Here is an 18,807-nt window from a genome sequence, read left to right on the forward strand (position 1 = left end):
TTTTTGTTTGTAAAATGTATTACTAATAAATTATTTCTTTATTTGCTACAGTGTTATGGCTTACTTAAAATTTAGATAAATTTAAACACCTAAAATAATTTGCTCTGAAAAATGAAAATATCTCGAAAACTGATAATTTGGGCATAGGGAATGTTATATAAAAATTAAAGTACGTTAATGTTACTTTTCAATAATGATATAAAATACAGGGTGATCCATTTAACATTACTGAGAAAATAATGTACTTGCGTTTTGACTCACCCTGTATTTGATATAAAGAAAATTAGCAATATCAATAATTCTTAAAAATTTTGACAATAAATAAAAAAATATGGCATTAATAAACCATTGCTGTTGTGCTTATTTTTATTTATACAGGGAGTTGAACTTGTTACGATTTTCATACAAAATTGGTTATAACTATGTAAATACCCTGTATAACATTACAAACCTTTATATTTTTGTGATGGAGAATTTAACGGGATTTCGGATATGTATAAAATAAAATATAGGGTGTTTCATTTAAAAAAACATAAGTTAGGTCTGCCACTGTGTTATCGAACACCCTGTAACATTCTAACTAATTTTGTAATGTGAAGCTCAAAGGTGGCTAAAATCTTTGTTATTAACTTTTATTGCTATCTATTACTATAGCGGAGCTATTGAGCTTTACCCTACTAATCAATCACCCTGTATAATGAGGGGACAGTGATATGAAATGCTAAATGCTAAGGCTGATAATACCGGGAAATATAAGAGGAGGAGCAACTATAGGAAGAAGAATAGTGACATTGTTGAAGAATTTAAGCGACTGGTTTAAATTCAGTTCTATAGAACTCGTCAGAGCAGCGGTAACTAGATTAAAGATAGTGATGATGATATCCAACCTTCGATTGGGAGACTAGACTTATAAGAAGAATTAAAGATAAAACGATCGACCAAAGCGGCTGTTCCACAGAGGATATTTATGTTTCAATTTTGGTTTGGTTTTAATACCCATGATCGCACCCACCAACGACGGCATGTCCTTTGCTTATTTTTCGATAACTATTTTATTAAATGATCATATTAAGGCAACTCCTGAACGCACGACTTCATTCGACATCTTTCGAAGAATACGTGTTGAAGAATATTTCTTCATTTCATTTCTGCTTCATTCAACCAAAATTATTCATTTTGTTAAACAGTGCAGTTTCGCCTTTTGCCAGTAACATGTTGCAGGAGATAAGTAGGTACCTATACTAAATTTAAGATCAAGATGCAGTAGAAATAAACAAACCAAGACACGTTAAATGCTACTAGGAGCACTCCCGAAAAATAATTTACAATGTATATACATTATGAGCACATTATGAACCTAGCGCTAACGGACATAGACGAGGGAATACTTATAAACGGAGAACGATTGAACAACATAAGATACGCTGATGATACTGTCATTTTTGCAGACAGTCTTGAAGATCTGCAGACACTTGTCTCCAGGGTGGCAGAAGTAAGTAGCAGGTTTGGGCTTGATTTTAACATCAAAAAAACCAAATACATGGTTATAAGCAAAAATAGAATACCACCTGGTTAATTACTAGTTAACCAACAACCTATAACACAAATTACCAACTTTTGTTATTTGGGTGCAAACTTAAATGAATAGTGGGACCAATCGACGGGAATTAAGATAAGGATCGAGAAGGCAAGATCAGCTTTCGTCAAAATGAAAAAAATCTTTAACAAACACGATATAAAATTGGAAATAAAAGTTCGTTTACTAAAATGCGACGTATTCTCCGTTCTTTTATATGGCGTGGAGTCATGGACCTTAACTGAAGCATCACTGAAGAGACTCGAAGCATTTGAGATGTGGTGCTATAGACGCATGCTGAGAATTTCCTGGATAGACAGAGTTACCAACGAAGAAGTTCTACATAGAATGGGTAAAGAGCGCCAACTAGTCGTAACCATAAAACGTCGCAAACTGGAATACCTGGGCCATGTAATGCGCAATGAACAACGATATGACCTACTTCGGACCATACTTCAAGGTAAAGTGCATGGGAAAAGAGGTCCAGGACGAAGAAGAATATCCTGGCTGCATAACCTGCGAAAATGGTTTAACTTAACCACTACCAGACTTTTCAGGGCAGCAGTCAGAATAGCCATGTTAGTGTCCAACATCCGTAACTGATAGGCACCATAAGAACAAGAAGATACATTATTAATCCGAAATCATGATTTCCAAAGTTTATACATTGTAAAAGAAACCCGTTACTGTATCAATATTTTTAAACAATTGTCCCCTTAATATACTACAACAGCAGCCTGCATTTGACATGAGATTATTCACATAAGAAGAATTAAGAGTTTTGTTCTCCGACCAAAGGAAAAAAGTGTATAGTACCTACATAGTACATAGGGCAGAAAGTTAGCAGATCACTCCATTATGGAACGGATTAGGTTTTCCTTACTATGGCCAGGCCGTGATGGCTAGAGAGTAGGTTTAACTGTTTAGTAAACTGAAGAAACCTTGACACTTCATATGATTCTTACGTTGGTTATATTGGAGACAACTTTGCTTCTGTACATGATGCGGCTAAAATTGTCCATGGCTACATTGCAGAAGTCGATTTTCAGGTTGTTAAGTGGCTAACACACAATTCTGATTTCAACCATATACCCAGTTCATTTATGTTATTAGCTGAAAAAATGCAGATTAAGCTCGAGAATTCCTGTCTAACTATCAATCACATAGCATAGATAGATCATTTTTGCGGCAGAAGAAAAATGGAGAGCAATGCAAAATTCAAGATATTGTAAGATGGGGACGACAGCGCAAGAGGATGTGGTACAACCATGTAAGACGAATGGATGAGAATAGACTCCCAAAAATTGCCCTAGAAAACAACCCCCCGGAAGACCACCTAAAAGATAGGAGGGATAGTTGGCAATCTACATCCCAGGAAATTAACCAGAGGCAGCTTCAGAATTAACAGATCGAAAGATCTCCAAGAAGTAAAAGAAGAAGAGAAGAAGAAGAAAAATGGCACAGATTATCCCGAGAAAAAATATTGAACTTTCATTAGGTAAGTTTACACAATAAATTTTGAAAAAAAAATATGGTCATTTCTTAACTAATTAAGTTACACTTTCTGAGTTTTATTTTGATTTAACATATTTTTTAATTTCTAAAAAATAAAAACATTCAATATTATGAAGTGCCCATTTACACGCACGTAAGTGTATATAAACCTTTGAATTTATTATGGATATAATTTCCTATTTATTTACATATAAATATTTTTTGTTTATCATTCGACAGGCACAGGCAGGTAAAAATATTTACCTTGTCTAGACAAATTAAAAAATTAAAAAAGGTTCCAAATATGAAAGTGCACGATAGCGCCATCTATTAGGAGAGAGAAACACATCCATACGTATCTAACTACATAGGAAATTACGTGCGCGCTCTTTCCCTCTCTCGCTGCCATGCCGTTCAGAATAGTGTTTCTTTTTTTAAATTTCGCCCAACAGATGTCACTAATAGGTAGAAATTGATAATTTAAATTTCAGAAATTAAATTTTAAAGAAATTTCTTCCTCTCTAGTAAAAAAATTCTTGGTACAAACATTGTAAATCATTCTTCTCTATCTGACTAGCTAAAATTTGCCACCTGAAGGTTAGAGTCTTGTGATTTCGGTTAAGAGTTTTATACAGGGTGTTCCTGTTCCTATATTCCACCTATCAGGTTATACTCAAAGGGATCTAGTTATTTAATATATTTCAATATGACATAGGCGTAACCGGGGGGGGGGTTTGGGGGTTATAACCTCCCCCCCATTGGGATGTACTTATTGTACTTAACACTAAGGGTCGATTTCTCATACCTGCGTTAATCTATGGTTCAGTTGAACCGGGTTCACGGGTGATCTCCGGTTCTGTTTGAAATGCATTTCTCATTGCGCGTTCATGTCAGGGCTCGTTCTACAGCTTTCGAGAAATGCCAATAGATGGCAAAAGGTAAAAAACTGTCGCCATTTTGAACTACCTTTTTTATGCTGTTTTTGAATAAAGTTAAATTTAAGTATTTATAGTCAAATAGTAATTTTAATAATTATAAATAAATATTATAAAAACACAAATAATGTTATCGTTTATCGTTAGGCTTAATATAATAAAATAGGATATAATTATATTATGACAGCGTTTCGTGTTAATACAACGCATGCGTAGTCCATGAAATCATCTGAACTGAGTTCTGAAATCTTTGAACGGCCGAATTCCACCGTTCAAGCATCGTTCAAGTTTAAACTGCCATCGGTTGAACGGGAATTGAGAAAGACGATTTTGACTTTAAACTGACGTTTACTAGAAGTTCAGGTTAAACTGGAGTTGAACTCGATATGAGAAATTGGCCCTAAACCGGCTAAAGACCTTTCAGTAGTTGTAACCTCCCCCCCCCTTAGGGCCTTGTACCTCCCCTTAGGGCCATTCTGGTTACGCCGTTGCAATATGATACACGAACCCTTAACAAACTTATTTGAGCAAGTAATTTGCTAATACAGAAGGGATTCAAAATTTGAAATCAAAATGAAAAATTCGCAAATAATTAAATTTTTTTATGGTCGTCAAAAAATTCACATTTTGACATAAACTAATGAGGGTGGTTGTCTTCGAAATATACATTGCTATAGGGCTTATTATGGTACTGTAAATATATTACATGAAGATAAAAAGAAGACTATATAAAATATTTTTCTTAGGACAAAATATTTACAATTATATTTGACTTTAAAGAATTGTATGGAAGGAATAATCGGACATACAGGGTGATTGATTAGTGTCAGGAAGCTCAGTAAATTTATTGTCTTAAGATAGTTTAAATTCCATATTTTAAAACTCGTTACAATCTTACAGTGTGTTTCATGGTGGAATCTGTTACACAGGGTTTTTAGAAACTTATAATATCCAATATTACATGAAAATCGTATTAAGTTTAACATACCGTAAAATTACAAAGGAGTACGGGAACTATGGGAACATTAATTATTTATTACAACCATAGTTTTTTAATAATAATTGTCAAAAATTATAAAAATGATTAAATCGAATATAGGGTAACTCAAAACGTAAGTACATTATTGTCTGGGTAATTTTAACCCTTTCAGTCACCATGTTCCTTTAAATGAACATCAACTTTTCATAATAGCCAACAATAATAGCTAAATCACATTTTTTATGGTGAATCACCATGATCCTCTAGCTAGACAAACATCGTCTTTGTCCTTTGTATTAGTCACAGTGTCGCACTTGTTCGGAATAGCTTATACCCCAGGCTGTGGGTGAAAAAACGTGATATAATTCAGGAATTTTTGAAACCTATCAGGTGTTGTAAAGGACGATGCCAGGAATAACTTCTACTAAAATGTGACCAAAAATATTGTGAGCTTTTTTTATTGCGATTTTCATTTGTTAAATTTGCAAATTTTAAAGATTTTTAATTTTGCAGCTTAGGATATTGATTCTAGAGAAAAACTTTTTAATAGAAAGTTGTAGTAAATTAAAAAAACCTACAATTTGAGCTATGGTAAGTTTAATTTCGTTTATTGGTTATAACAGTCTGCGAAAGGTCCAAAATGGCCGTTTTTTACAATTGCGTTATTTATTGTACAAATAATTTTTTTTATTTTTTAATGCTTTAAAATGAAGATCTTTCAATTCCAAACATAAAAAAAATTGTTAGGCCGGATTAACGAATTTGTTGCTTAGATATTATAAATTGTTTATCCCAAGAGGTCAAATCTCCAAGGCTATAACTTTTTGAAAAAAAATCGTAGAGAGTTGGTGAAACATCCAATCTCCTTCTAAAGAGTTATATTTTCATATTCTGATGTAAATAAATGCGTAAAACATTTTTAAACCTCTAATTTTTGGGTTTGAAAATAACGGGGCAAATTTTGTTATAAACATTTAGAGCTGAAGCGCCCTGCACATCCTATGAGTTTTTAACTTACAGATTATTGTTGCTGAAGACGAAACGAAGATTTATAAACAAATAAAAAATTTCTACGACCAACTGAAGCCGAGCTAAATGTTGGGTTTGAAAATAAGGGGGCAAATTTCGTTATAAACATTTAGAGCTGAAGCGGGCCTGTACATCCTATGAGTTTCTAACTTACAGATTATTGTTGCTGAAGACGAAACGAAGATTTATAAAAAAATAAAAAAAAAATTACAACCAACTGAAGCCGAGATAATTGTTTCTATTTTCTTAAATCATAGTGCCTTTATTTATAACAATTAAGAAATTATTTTACAGTCATTGACTAAAGAAAGACATATATTATCTTAAAATAAAAATTATTATAAAATATAGTTACATTTAATTATTAAAAATTATTTTTAAAATCGGTGCTTTTGCGAGCGGCCGAATTTTGCAAATCGCCCGGCTCGCTTCAAATCCGCGCGCTCGGAAAATTTTTACGTAACTTGTATTAAATTTTGACCGAAAACAATTTAATAATATTACCATTATAATATACAGTCTATTTACCACTGTATTTGTTTTTCTTGATAAACTTCATTTCTGAAGAAATAATATTACAAAAATGATACATATATATGAAATATATAACATATTTTTAATTTTTTCATTGTTATATAAATATAATAATAATAATTATATTAACCTTAGTTAATACCTTAAAAATTCCCTTTCCTGGATGTCAATGTTACTGACATTTGAAGTATTTCAACTTCCTTCTAAATCATTGACAGACTAAACGTAGTTCAATGTAGACCTATTCATAATAAAAAATCTCTTAATTAATGGAGTAGAGCATCATGTACCTAGTACTAATCCGTTGGCATCCAATGTAAGCCAAATTAAGGGTAGATTTCACCATGTAGTTAGAACATACATCTTGACCAGTGTTTGGCATTGTGGCTATTTAGCAAGGACAGAGAGTAAGTAATCGTAACCACACTTTTCAATTTTTAACATTCAAAATTTCACCCTTTTTCAATTTTACTAAGTGAGATTACTTACTTTTAGGTTCACTGATGATGGACTGATAAGTCCGAAAACGTTTTGAACGTAATCCGTTTGGATTTTTAAAAAATTTTTTAGAATTTTTATTAAATATACCTAAAATTTTATTAATATATTAAATTAAATATATTAAATATTAAATATTATTAAAACTACACTAGGGAGTTTTACTTCATGTTAATTTTATTTAACTAGATGGTATACAGCCAACCTTCGGGTATTATCCCGTTTTATTTTTTAATAATAATAATGTTACTTCTTATTATACAATATAAAACTTTTTCTTCTTGCAGTGACTATCCGTTTTGGATGTTGGCGACCATCATGGCAATTTGGCAAACCCCATTTGGAAACTGAGAACCAGGAAGGCGAAAGATTACCTTGCTAGAAAATTTACGTACGGCGTTCAACACAACAACTACAAATCTTTTTAGAGCAGCAGTACCGATTTAGTGTGCAAGTACAGATTGCCATGATGGTCGCCAACATCCAAAACGGACAGTCACCACAAGAAGAAAAAGTTTTATATTGTATAATAAGAAATAACATTATTATTATTATATTTATATAACAATGAAAAAATTAAAAATATAGTTATATATTTCATATATATTATGTATCATTTTTGTAATATTATTTCTTCAGAAATGAGATTTCACATATAAAAGTTTATCAAGAAAAACAAATACAGTGGTAAATAGACTGTATATTATAATGGTAATATTATTAAATTGTTTTCGGTCAAAATTTAATACAAGTTACGTAAAAATTTTCCCAGCGCGCGGATTTGAAGCGAGCCGGGCGATTTACAAAATTCGGCCGCTCGCAAAAGCACCGATTTTAAAAATAATTTTTAATAATTAAATGTAACTATATTTTATAATAATTTTTATTTTAAGATAATATAGGTCTTTCTTTAGTCAATGACTGTAAAATAATTTCTTAATTGTTATAAATAAAAGCACTACGATTTAAGAAAAAAGAAACAATTATCTCGGCTTCAGTTGGTTGTAGAAAATTTGTATTTTTTTATAAATCTTCGTTTTATCTTCAGCAACAATAATCTGTAAGTTAGAAACTCATAGGATGTACAGGGCCGCTTCAGCTCTAAATGTTTATAACGAAATTTGCCCCTTATTTTCAAACCCAACATTTAGCTCGGCTTGAGTTGGTCGTAGAATTGTTTTATTTTTTTATAAATCTTCGTTTCGTCTTCAGCAACAATAGTCTGTAAGTTAAAAACTCATAGGATGTACAGGGCCGCTTCAGCTCTAAATGTTTATAACGAAATTTGCCCCCTTATTTTCAAACCCAAAAATTAGAGATATAAAAACGTTTTACGCATTTATTTACATCAGAATATGAAAATATAACTTTGTAGAAGGAGATTGGATGTTTCGCCAACTCTCTACGATTTTTTTTCAAAAAGTTATAGCCTTCGACATTTGACCTCTTGGGATAAACAATTTATAATATCTAAGCAACAAATTCGTTAATCCGGCCTTACAATTGTTTTATGTTTGCAATTGAAAGATCTTCATTTTAAAGCTTTAAAAAATAAAAAATAAATTATTTGTACAATAAATAACGCAATTGTAAAAAACGTCCATTTTGGACCTTTCGCAGACTGTTTTGCAATAACCAATGAACGAAATTAAACTTACCATAGCTCAAATTGTAGGTTTTTTAATTTACTACAACTTTCTATTAAAAAGTTTTTCTCTAGAATCCATATCCTAAGCTGCAAAATTAAAAATCTTTAAAAATTGCAAATTTAACAAATGAAAATCGCAATAAAAAAAAGTTCACAATATTTTTGGTCACATTTTAGTAGAAGTTATTCCTGGCATCGTCCTTTACAACACCTGATAGGTTTCAAAAATTCCTGAATTATATCCTGAAATCGACCTATTTTTCACCCACAGCCTGGAGTATTGTTTGATTGATAAATAGCCCATGGTAACACATATTTTGGGCTTATCTGCAATTCGTGATATCTCCTTTGGGTTTAAACTTGTTAGGTAAATTAAGATCTGATTCAAAAATTATTTGTTATGATACTTGGTTGTTAGTTTTTACATGTGTGTACAAAAACATGAAAAATATTAGATACTTCATATAGTTTCATACAAAAAAATCATGTGTTCTTTTAAACGAACATGGTGACTCAAAGGTAATTTAATTTTCAGATTTCTTATTTCGACAACATGTCTAGAAGGCAACTAACTGAAGCTGTGCCAGATATCGAAGTTATAAGCGATGACGAATTACAGAACTCACAGGATACCTCGGATATTAATAATTCTGATTTAGAAGGTAAGCAATATTGATCAAGTAATACCATCAAGGGATACTCTTAAAAAAGTTAGGACGTCCATCAAGCACCAATTTACTACAATATACACCACCAACCACTAAAAAATTGATGATGAAACAAAGGACATTAAGAGAAATTTGTTTTGACGGTGTGGATCATTTGCCCATATTTGACCAGAGCCAAGCAAGCTGCAAGGTGTAAAAGACACACATTAGTTTTAATAAATGCAAAATTCATTTATGTAATGTCTGTGAACGTAATGGTTTCGTTGATTTTCATGCAAAATAAATATTTGTTTACGATTTTTTGGGTATTTCTTTTACATGCGCGACTCTTGAGTCACCATGGTCGTTTTAACGAATGTTAATTTTTTTCAAAAAAATTTGTTTTTATTAGCAAGATTGTTTGTTTATAAATATTCAAAAAAATCATATACATACCTCAACAACTAAGTTTAAAATTTTTATCATTGCAAACAAAAGAGTCATGACTGAAAGGGTAATATTTTATATCACTATCAAAAAGTACTATTACCATACCTCTACCAGTACTTCTACCAGTATATTTTATCAGTCAACGCTTCTACCATATGATGCTATCCATCTAGCTGTCCTACTTTATTTGATCTCTAATAATTTGTTCTATTGGACCAAATATAAATTCCAAAAGCTAGTTTCCAATCCACGACTCGCTCTTTACCAACTATATAGCTGTTATTCGCAGTATATCGATTGGTGACGTTTTTAGCAACATTCAAAAAGGGTTACCCATTGGTATAAATTTATTTATTGAACATTGAGCTGTGTTCTTTAACGATCGTTCCTTAACGATTGGTTTGTCTAGTACTCGTACCAGCACCAAACAGTTAAGTGCATAAACATTTATAAACTAATATTAGTGTACTTACCAGTATTTGAAGAGGTCATCAGAATGTTCAGCGGACATTCGTCGTCGTCCAAAATATATTCGCTATCCGGACATCCGGGCTGTTGGGTCACTTGGACAAGGCACCATTGGGACGGATCAGTTTTAATGAGGCCGTATTTATCCAGCATTTCGCGCACTACAGTTCCTGCACAATCGCGAACCGATAACAAAAGAGTCTTATACGGTACATCCTTGCACAACGCCTCGCCGTAAATTTTTAGTGTGCCACCTGTAACAAAGAGGGGAAGTTTTACTTTCTAAACGTAGTGTTTTTCGCATAATAGTTAATTCGCATAATACCATAAAAGAGATGAAGAGACTTAATATAGAATGGGACTCCCATCTCCTAGTGAAACCCGATGGCCCAACTCTGGAAACTGCATTGTTCTTAATTACACAGTTTACTACTCCGACAATGCCCTTAACATCGAAATGGAGTAGGAATTATAGTTGCACCACATATTACTGCAGCAGTCAAATCCTTCATCCCTTTCTCAGACAGAATGATACTGTATAGCCCGAAATCTACAGTACTGAAACTGAAACATAGGTTTCTCTTTCTGCACGCTGTCATACCCAAATTAACTTATATAGACCTGCCAAGTAATTCTTAACAATTATTAATTATAGAAAAAGAAACCTATGTTTCAGTTTCAGTAGTGTATATTTCGGGCTATATACTGTACTTCGACTACACGGGAAGCAGATTGATCTGAATATAATATGTACAAATATCCGCACCAACTACAGATAAACATGAGGCCACCATCGAGGAATTCTATGAACAGCTGAAAAGTTAAACCAAAATGACCAATAAATTTGAGTTAAAAATCATAATGGGCGACTTCAACGCGAAGGTGGGCCAAGATAAAGTTAAGAATGTAGTTGAAAACTATGGGCTGGGAGAAAGAAATCACTGGGAAACAGTGTTTTATTAACTTCAGTTAATATTTAACTAGTTTAAATAGTTTTAATATTATTAACAGTTTTATCCACTTGCCATCTTCCATGACGGATCAATTAAAGGGTTTTTACCCATATATTTTTGTATTTTGGTGGTTAGCATGTTAGAATCACGTAATCACTGAAGATGATCGGTCATCCGATCGATTACTAGTTCTGTGATGTGGCTCTTTTTAGGGATTTTTAACAAATATACCTTTTACAAAGAATTTTAGTCGTTTTTGTAATATATTGTATACAGCCAACTACAGGAAAACTTTTTCCTCGTGGAGTTTTATTAACTTCTGTCAAGAACGTCTGCAGAATCTATACGTGGAAATCACTAGCAGATACTTTGGAGAACATCGTAAGAAATCAAAATTTCATCGCTGTACCAATAAGATATAGAAACGCAAGCATATCCGTAAAAACATATCCAGGAGCCGATGTGTCAACAGGCCATAATCCAGTTGTATGCAAGCTCGAAGTAAAACTGAAACGAAAAAAGGTTTAAATGAGAGAATAGATATTAGGAAACTCTCTAATCCTAATATTACAGGAAAAGTGCAAGAATCCTTAAACAAAGAATTAAACAGGATACATGAAAATGTATCTGGAGTAAGAAAAAAATGGGATGAAATTGAGCAGGCTAAGACAACATGTGCGCAGCTATTGAAACAAGAAAGAGTGAAGAAAAAATAATGGATGACTGAGGATATCCTGGCATGATGGAAGAGCGACGGAAGTACAAAAACAAAACGAACCAAAATATCGAGAAATACACAAAAAAATAAGGACAAAAATCAGAGAAGCTAAAGAGGGATGGTGGTGGTGGTCGGAAAAATGCAAAGAAATTGAACATTATGAAAAGAAATACGATTACCAAAACATGAACAAGAAGATAAAAGGAATGACAAATAAAAGAAAATAACAGCTCAGTAACGAATATACTTTTTTTTAACAGTTCCGGACACCAACGGAATTTTGATCTCAAAATCAACAAAGATTCTAGAAACATGGAAGCAATATATTGAAAACCTATTTGCTTCAGACCGCCCTAATGATTATTCAATTAAAATCACCGAAATCAGTCCTTCCATTCTTTATTCAGAGGTAGAAAAGCAATACGGTCCCTCAAAAATAACAAATCTCCAGGACCTAACAATCATTCTTAAATGCTAAAACTCTTATGCGAAACGGACAATTCATTACTAGAAACGTTAAACGTTTTTAATAATATATACGACAGCGGCAGAATTCCGGAAAATTAGTTACAATCAACCTAAAGGCCATACCTAAAAAAATTATCGATAAACTTAATTAATATCACCAAAGTCTGGAAAATTGGTTACAATCAACCTAAAGGCCATACCTAAAAAAATTATCGATAAACCTAATTAATATCACCAAAGTCTGAATAAATATTATATGGTTCTTTTCATGAGCATTTTTCAGTGCGTCACAGTTTTTCGATTTCTGTCTAACGCATTAAATTGTATGTGACAGAAAAAACGCACGTCTCTGATTACATTTCATCGGTGACATTTATAACATTTAATCTAGTTGTCAATAGATGGCGCTAATAATATAATATTAAATAATATTATATTATTCTATATAAAAAAATTTAATCTGTACAATTTATAAGACTGTACACATCAAAGAAAATACCATTTTATAAATGCAATATAATGCAATAAAATGTGACAACTGTCAGATTTAACTAAAATGTCATGTTAGAATAAATGTCATAAATGTGTATTTATCACGGAATATAACATATCTGTCATAAATAAATTAATTTTGTAACACCCACCTAATATCACCATATTGGGCTGCATAGCTCTGATTACCAGATGCCAGCCTGAGAGAAGAGTGACGAGTGACAGTTGACTCTTGGACAGTTGAAATATATGAATATATGATTCTTAACCTACCTTTGTACACGTTGTAATGCTTTTACGTTTTCTCGAATAAATAGTTTAAATGTTTGTCTGATTTTTACAGTTTTTGGTAAATTCGAACCCAAGGAAATAAATCTCCCTTACAATTGGCGCCCACCGCGGAAACTTAACGTGTGAAATGACTTCAAAATAGGACTAATTCGACAATTCGTGCAAGACTCTTGTGCAATCTTACGTCGTGGGAACAGTGTGTCTTCCAGACATTGCAGTCAAGATCGTGTCTTTTGTGCAAATCGTTTGTCTTGTGCAATCTTACATCGTGGAAACAGTGTCTTCCGGATATTGCAGTCAAGACGAAACATATCTATAGGTTAATCAGAAAAACTGTAAGTACACTCTTATGCATACATATCCCCTTCGGTCAAAGTACTCAAAAGCAGTTGCTAGCCCTTCAGAAGACAATTCTACAGCGGAGATGGCATCAGTTACACTTACAAACGATCAATTTCAAGAATTATTGCTAAAATTGGCAGTGACTACTCAACCACCGCCCGTGCATCAAGCCGGCAACTTATCAAAATGCTGTTCGCGATTCGACGTATCTAAAAATTCGGACGTAAACACTTTTCTAGATGCGGTCACTATCTTTAAAGACTGTTCGCAGGTATCGGATGAAAATTCGTTGAAAGGAATCCCAATGCTGCTAGACGGTTTTGCTGCAAACTGGTACCAAGGCGTTAAAACTACGGTTAAGTCGTGGGATGAAATCGTGCAACTTCTACGTACTACATTCGGTCCATAAAAGCCCGCATATCGCGTGTATAAAGAATTTTTTGAGAATGAGCAAGACTCACGTACCGCTAGTGATATATTTATTTGTAAAGCTCGCGCTATACTAGCACAACTACCTGAAAATACGCTAACAGAACCTGTGCAACTAGACATGGTTTACGGTCTGCTTCATAAAAGAATTCGTGAAAAAGTCCCTCGTGACAAAGTAAAAACTTTTAACGAACTCCTAACTCAAACACGGTTATTGTCCAAGTAAAAAATACTGTAGAATAGCTTTAAGCCGGTGAAATATGATATTCTTCAAATATAGATGTTAGGTCAAACGTTTAAGAAGCGGCCCTTTGTGAAAGCATCTGTGTTTTTACGGCCAGACCTCCCGCATATCTATTCACAAGTTTCGTGCAAAAGATTAGTTTTAGTTCGGTAGCTAGCAGTGTATTAGTACTGGAGTGTACGTGTGTTAAGTGATACGAGTGTTTTGTTTGCTGTAATTATTTTGAATATTGGTTTAGTATTTCGTTTGGAGAGTGTCAAGTGTTGATTATTGTAATTTAATTAATGTGAATAGTGATGTGGCGCCCGTGGGATAATGTAAATATCGCGTACGATAACGCTGATATTGTAGAAATTGCCAGTGCTAGTGTGAATGTAATTACTAAAAAAAAAGAGATCGTAAAGAAGATTCGAATGCATTTAAATGCAGAAACACAGCAAGTATGTTTGAATGTATACAAAAATCTACGTACGAAATTCGGCTTCGATGAAACACTATTGGCACAAGCCACCTCTGATTTAACAGAAATTCCACTTTCTACTGTATATAAAATAGTTAAAAATGAACCCTATCATCGCAAGAAACGATGTGACTACAAATTTTCAAGACCTTTAAATCCTTCACTTGTAAAACTATTGAAAACCACAATATACGACTGCTACAAAAGCAATGAAATACCTACAATAGAAATAATAAGAAAGAAATTGGAAACAACCGGTCGAAATATGAACTGCTGTGAGAAAACTCTTCAAAATTTGATAAAAAAAATGGGCTTTAAGTTCAAAAAAATAAATAAACGTCAAGCAATTATGGAAAGCCAAAGAATAGTCAACAGACGTAATATGTACCTAGAAGAAATTACTAAATATAGGCAAGAAAATAGGAGAATTTATTATTTAGATGAAACTTGGTATGATACCCACGATACAGTAAAGAAAGGATGGACAGATGGTTCAAGCATGTGCATACCAGAAATGCCTGCAAATAAAGGCTCGCGACTAATTATTGTACATTGCGGAGGAAGTGAGGGATGGGTTCCGAATGCTTTAAAATTATGTGGGAAGAAAATGGAAGATTGTAACGTTGACTACCACAAGAATATGGAAGCTGACATTTTTGAAGATTGGTTTGAAAACTCGCTGATCCCAAACTTGGAGAAAAACAGCGTAATAGTGCTTGACAACGCTTCCTATCATTCCCGACAACTCACTAAAATACCAAATACATCTTCAAAGAAAGCTGACCTACAAAATTTTTTAATGGAAAATGATTTGTATTTCGAAGATTTTTACACAAAAAAACAACTTATTGAAGTTCTACACACAAAGCAATTTAGAAAATTATACGCTCTAGAGAGTATTGCCGAAAAGCATGGACACACTATATTGAGACTTCCCCCCTACTTTTGTGTTTTCAATCCTATTGAGTTAATTTGGGGACAATTAAAACCAAGTATAAGGCGTTCAAATAAATTTCCTAAATTTGACAAAAAGGTAATTGAGATCATTAAAAAAGAAGTAGCCAATATTACCAAAGTAGACTGGCAGAAAAGAATCGCCAAAGTGATCAAAGTGGAAGAATATTATAAGAAGATTGGGCACTTCCACATTAATGGTGGAAATAAATTTATTATTGAATTGGGCGATGATAGTGACGAAGAAAATACGGAAGAAGGAGAAAATGAGTTAAGTGTATCAGTATTTTAATTGTTGTGTTGTGTAATTCATTTTCCAAGCATAAGTGTACTAATGAAAAGACTCGGTTAAAAAAATATTTTTAGATTTTGTATTTTTAATAAAAAAAAGAGCGGGGACATGCTTGCATTTTGTGCTGAATTTTAAAGTTTTGAACTGTATACCTAAAGTAATTTTAGATCTAACTGTGTTTTTATAAAGTTCTTTTAGTATCAGTAATTCTAACAATAACAAGATTAATTATAAAAGCTATTCTACATCAGTTATTAATGCAAGCATGCGGTAAGAGGGAGGTCCCTGTGAGGTTAAATGTTATTAAAAAATTGATAAAATTAATTTTAACACATACAATATTATGTCCTGCTTTAACGCTATTTACCTAAGTATAAATAAATATTTTTAACTACATATTTAATTACCAGAAAACACCAGCTGCCGGCCTAATATTAAAGAAGAACAACCCAAAGAAAGCTACAAATCTTACCTATTACACTATATAGATTGCTTGAACTATACTCGAAAAAACTTTTGATTATGACACAGAGTCTAAACAAATTAAAGATACTAAGAAAGTTCGATGTGTTTATTGTAAAAACATAGGCCACGTAAAAGATGACTGTAGGAAATTAGCTGCGGTAAAAGCAAAAGAAACCGATTCCGACAAAGCTAACGTGCCGAAAACGTCACAAAATTCAAATTTTACAAAATCTCAGTCTGTTAATGCGCCGACGCAGAACTCTCTTGCATGCTATCGATGTAAAACTCCAGGATACGTTTCAAGCAACTGTCCTAAGTGTTCTAAAAATGCTCAATCAACCTCCTTTTCTTCTTCTACCACATCTGAGTTTCTATTAACCGAAATTGATAATGACAATCATGTCTTGAATGTTCAACCTTCACAATCCAAACCTATAGTTCAGATTAATGTTGAAGGCCACCATGGTCATTGTTATTTAGATTCTGGAGCTCAATGTAGTATTGCAGGTTCGATGCTAAGAGACATCGAGATGCAACGAGAACAATGCAAATGACTCTTGCGGATGGTCGAACAAATTCAGTTAATGTTCTTTTACTTAACGTTTCCATTTTATTACAAAATAGATCACATTCTATCACATTGATTTCTGTACCTAAACACATTCAAAGTAGAACGTTGCTAGGTGCCGACTTTCTGAAGAAAGCAAACATAATTTTAGACATACCAAGTGACTCTTGGTCTTATGGTGATATATCAGAGTCTCGTTATCCTTTCTCACGTGACCCTCTCAAGGTAATAATTGTACACTTAACACTATTACTATGGCTCACTTAGAAATTAGAGATGATGAAGGAATTTCTCTTTCTCCTCCCGAAAAGAATACACTTAATATGTTCCTCAAAGAAAATGCGGATGTATTCGAACGAAGTCTTGAATCTACCCCATTTGCTGAATACCCTGCAGAACAATGCTGAATACATTTGCAGAACCTAAATATTTATGCTTATCTGGATGACATAATCATCCTTTCCTCTGATTTTGAAGACCATCTAAAAGACTTACTTCAAGTATTCGATAGATTAAGGCTCTTCAAGTTATTTTTAAATCGTGAGAAATGCTCATTCTCATGTCAAGAAGTGCATTATTTAGGTCACATAATTTCATCTCAAGGTATTCGCCCAAACGACGATAAAGTTTCAGCCACACTACAGATGCCTCCTCCTACCAATGTGACCCAACTTCGTAGATTTCTCCAAACCTGCTCATGGTTTCGCCGCTTCATTGAGAACTTTTCCCATGTTGCCAAACCATTATCAAATCTGACTAAAAAGAAAACAAAATGGAAATGGGGACAAGAGCAAACCTTCGAACCGATTCGAGCAGTTATGCTCTGGGGGCATGTTTACTACAGGGGGAGGGTGAAGACGAGAGACCTGTCGAGTACGCTTCTAGACTACTGACACCCGCCGAACAAAATTACAGCACCACCGAGCGTGAGGCTCTTGCAGTTGTTTGGGCTGTCAAACGAGTTAGAGGTTATCTAGAAGGCGCTACCATCTAGTGACCATCAAGCGTTAAAATGGTTAATGTCTTTGAAGTCACCTACAGGTAGATTGGCCAGATGGGTCCTAGAGTTAATGCCATTTGATTTAACCCGGCACCTGCCACGTGGGGTGCTACTAGCACCTCATAACACATTTTTATCAAATATTTGGTATTTCAAGTTTGGTAACCGTGCTGTGCGTCATAGTAGCTTTCCATAATATTATATAGCATAGATGTGTTATTTAGTGCCATTCTGAACTTGTAGCTCTAAAGTCGAATTGGGGTGTCATCATCTGGCACTTTAATTTTTAACTTTTTTTTTTGTATTTTTGATAAACAGGTCTAATTTACATTTTTTATTGAAACAACTGATTTTAATTATTGATATAGACTCTATACTCACTAAATCTTATTTTTTTTAGATATTTTATTTCACTTCATTTATTACGGCTTGGTACTTGCTAATTTGCTTATAACACCTTTTTAATTTTATTTTTTAACTTTTATAACATATTAGTGGCTAATAAGTTAATAAAACATGTTTTTTATATTCTTGTGTTACTCAACACATTATTTTGTTTTTTAAACAAGAAGATCACAGAAAATTTTTAAGGAGTGCTGTGACCACCCCACGTGGCAGTTGACGCCTTGCAAAGCCACGTGGCAGGTGCCGGGTTAAAGATCGAATACATTAAAGGCAAGAAGAATGTCATCGCTGACACATTATCGAGACCATCTCGTGACGATTCACTAATGGCCTCAGAAATTAACTATGTCACTATAGATTTCCCGATACTTAGCATAGCTGAAGTAGAGCTGTTTCCCTTAGAGTCTGCTACTGCTTTTGCCTGCGCAAAGCATTTAACTGATGAAGTAATTTTACGCTATGGAGTTC

The 18,807-nt window shown here is 33.4% G+C and overlaps 1 protein-coding gene across 3 annotated transcripts in view; it reads right to left on the reverse strand.

The window, feature by feature from the left end:
- The window catches only part of LOC114341142 (afadin), a 1,043,753-nt gene that overhangs the window by 623,014 nt on the left and 401,932 nt on the right, over window positions 1-18,807 (reverse strand). For all 3 annotated transcript variants that reach the window (XM_050658899.1, XM_050658898.1, XM_050658900.1), the window contains exon 6: window positions 10,264-10,512. In XM_050658899.1, the coding sequence (XP_050514856.1) occupies window positions 10,264-10,512 (249 nt within the window). The remainder of the gene's footprint in view (window positions 1-10,263; window positions 10,513-18,807) is intronic.

Source organism: Diabrotica virgifera, chromosome 8, assembly GCF_917563875.1.
Source record: "Diabrotica virgifera virgifera chromosome 8, PGI_DIABVI_V3a".
Taxonomy (NCBI): Eukaryota; Metazoa; Arthropoda; class Insecta; order Coleoptera; family Chrysomelidae; genus Diabrotica; species Diabrotica virgifera.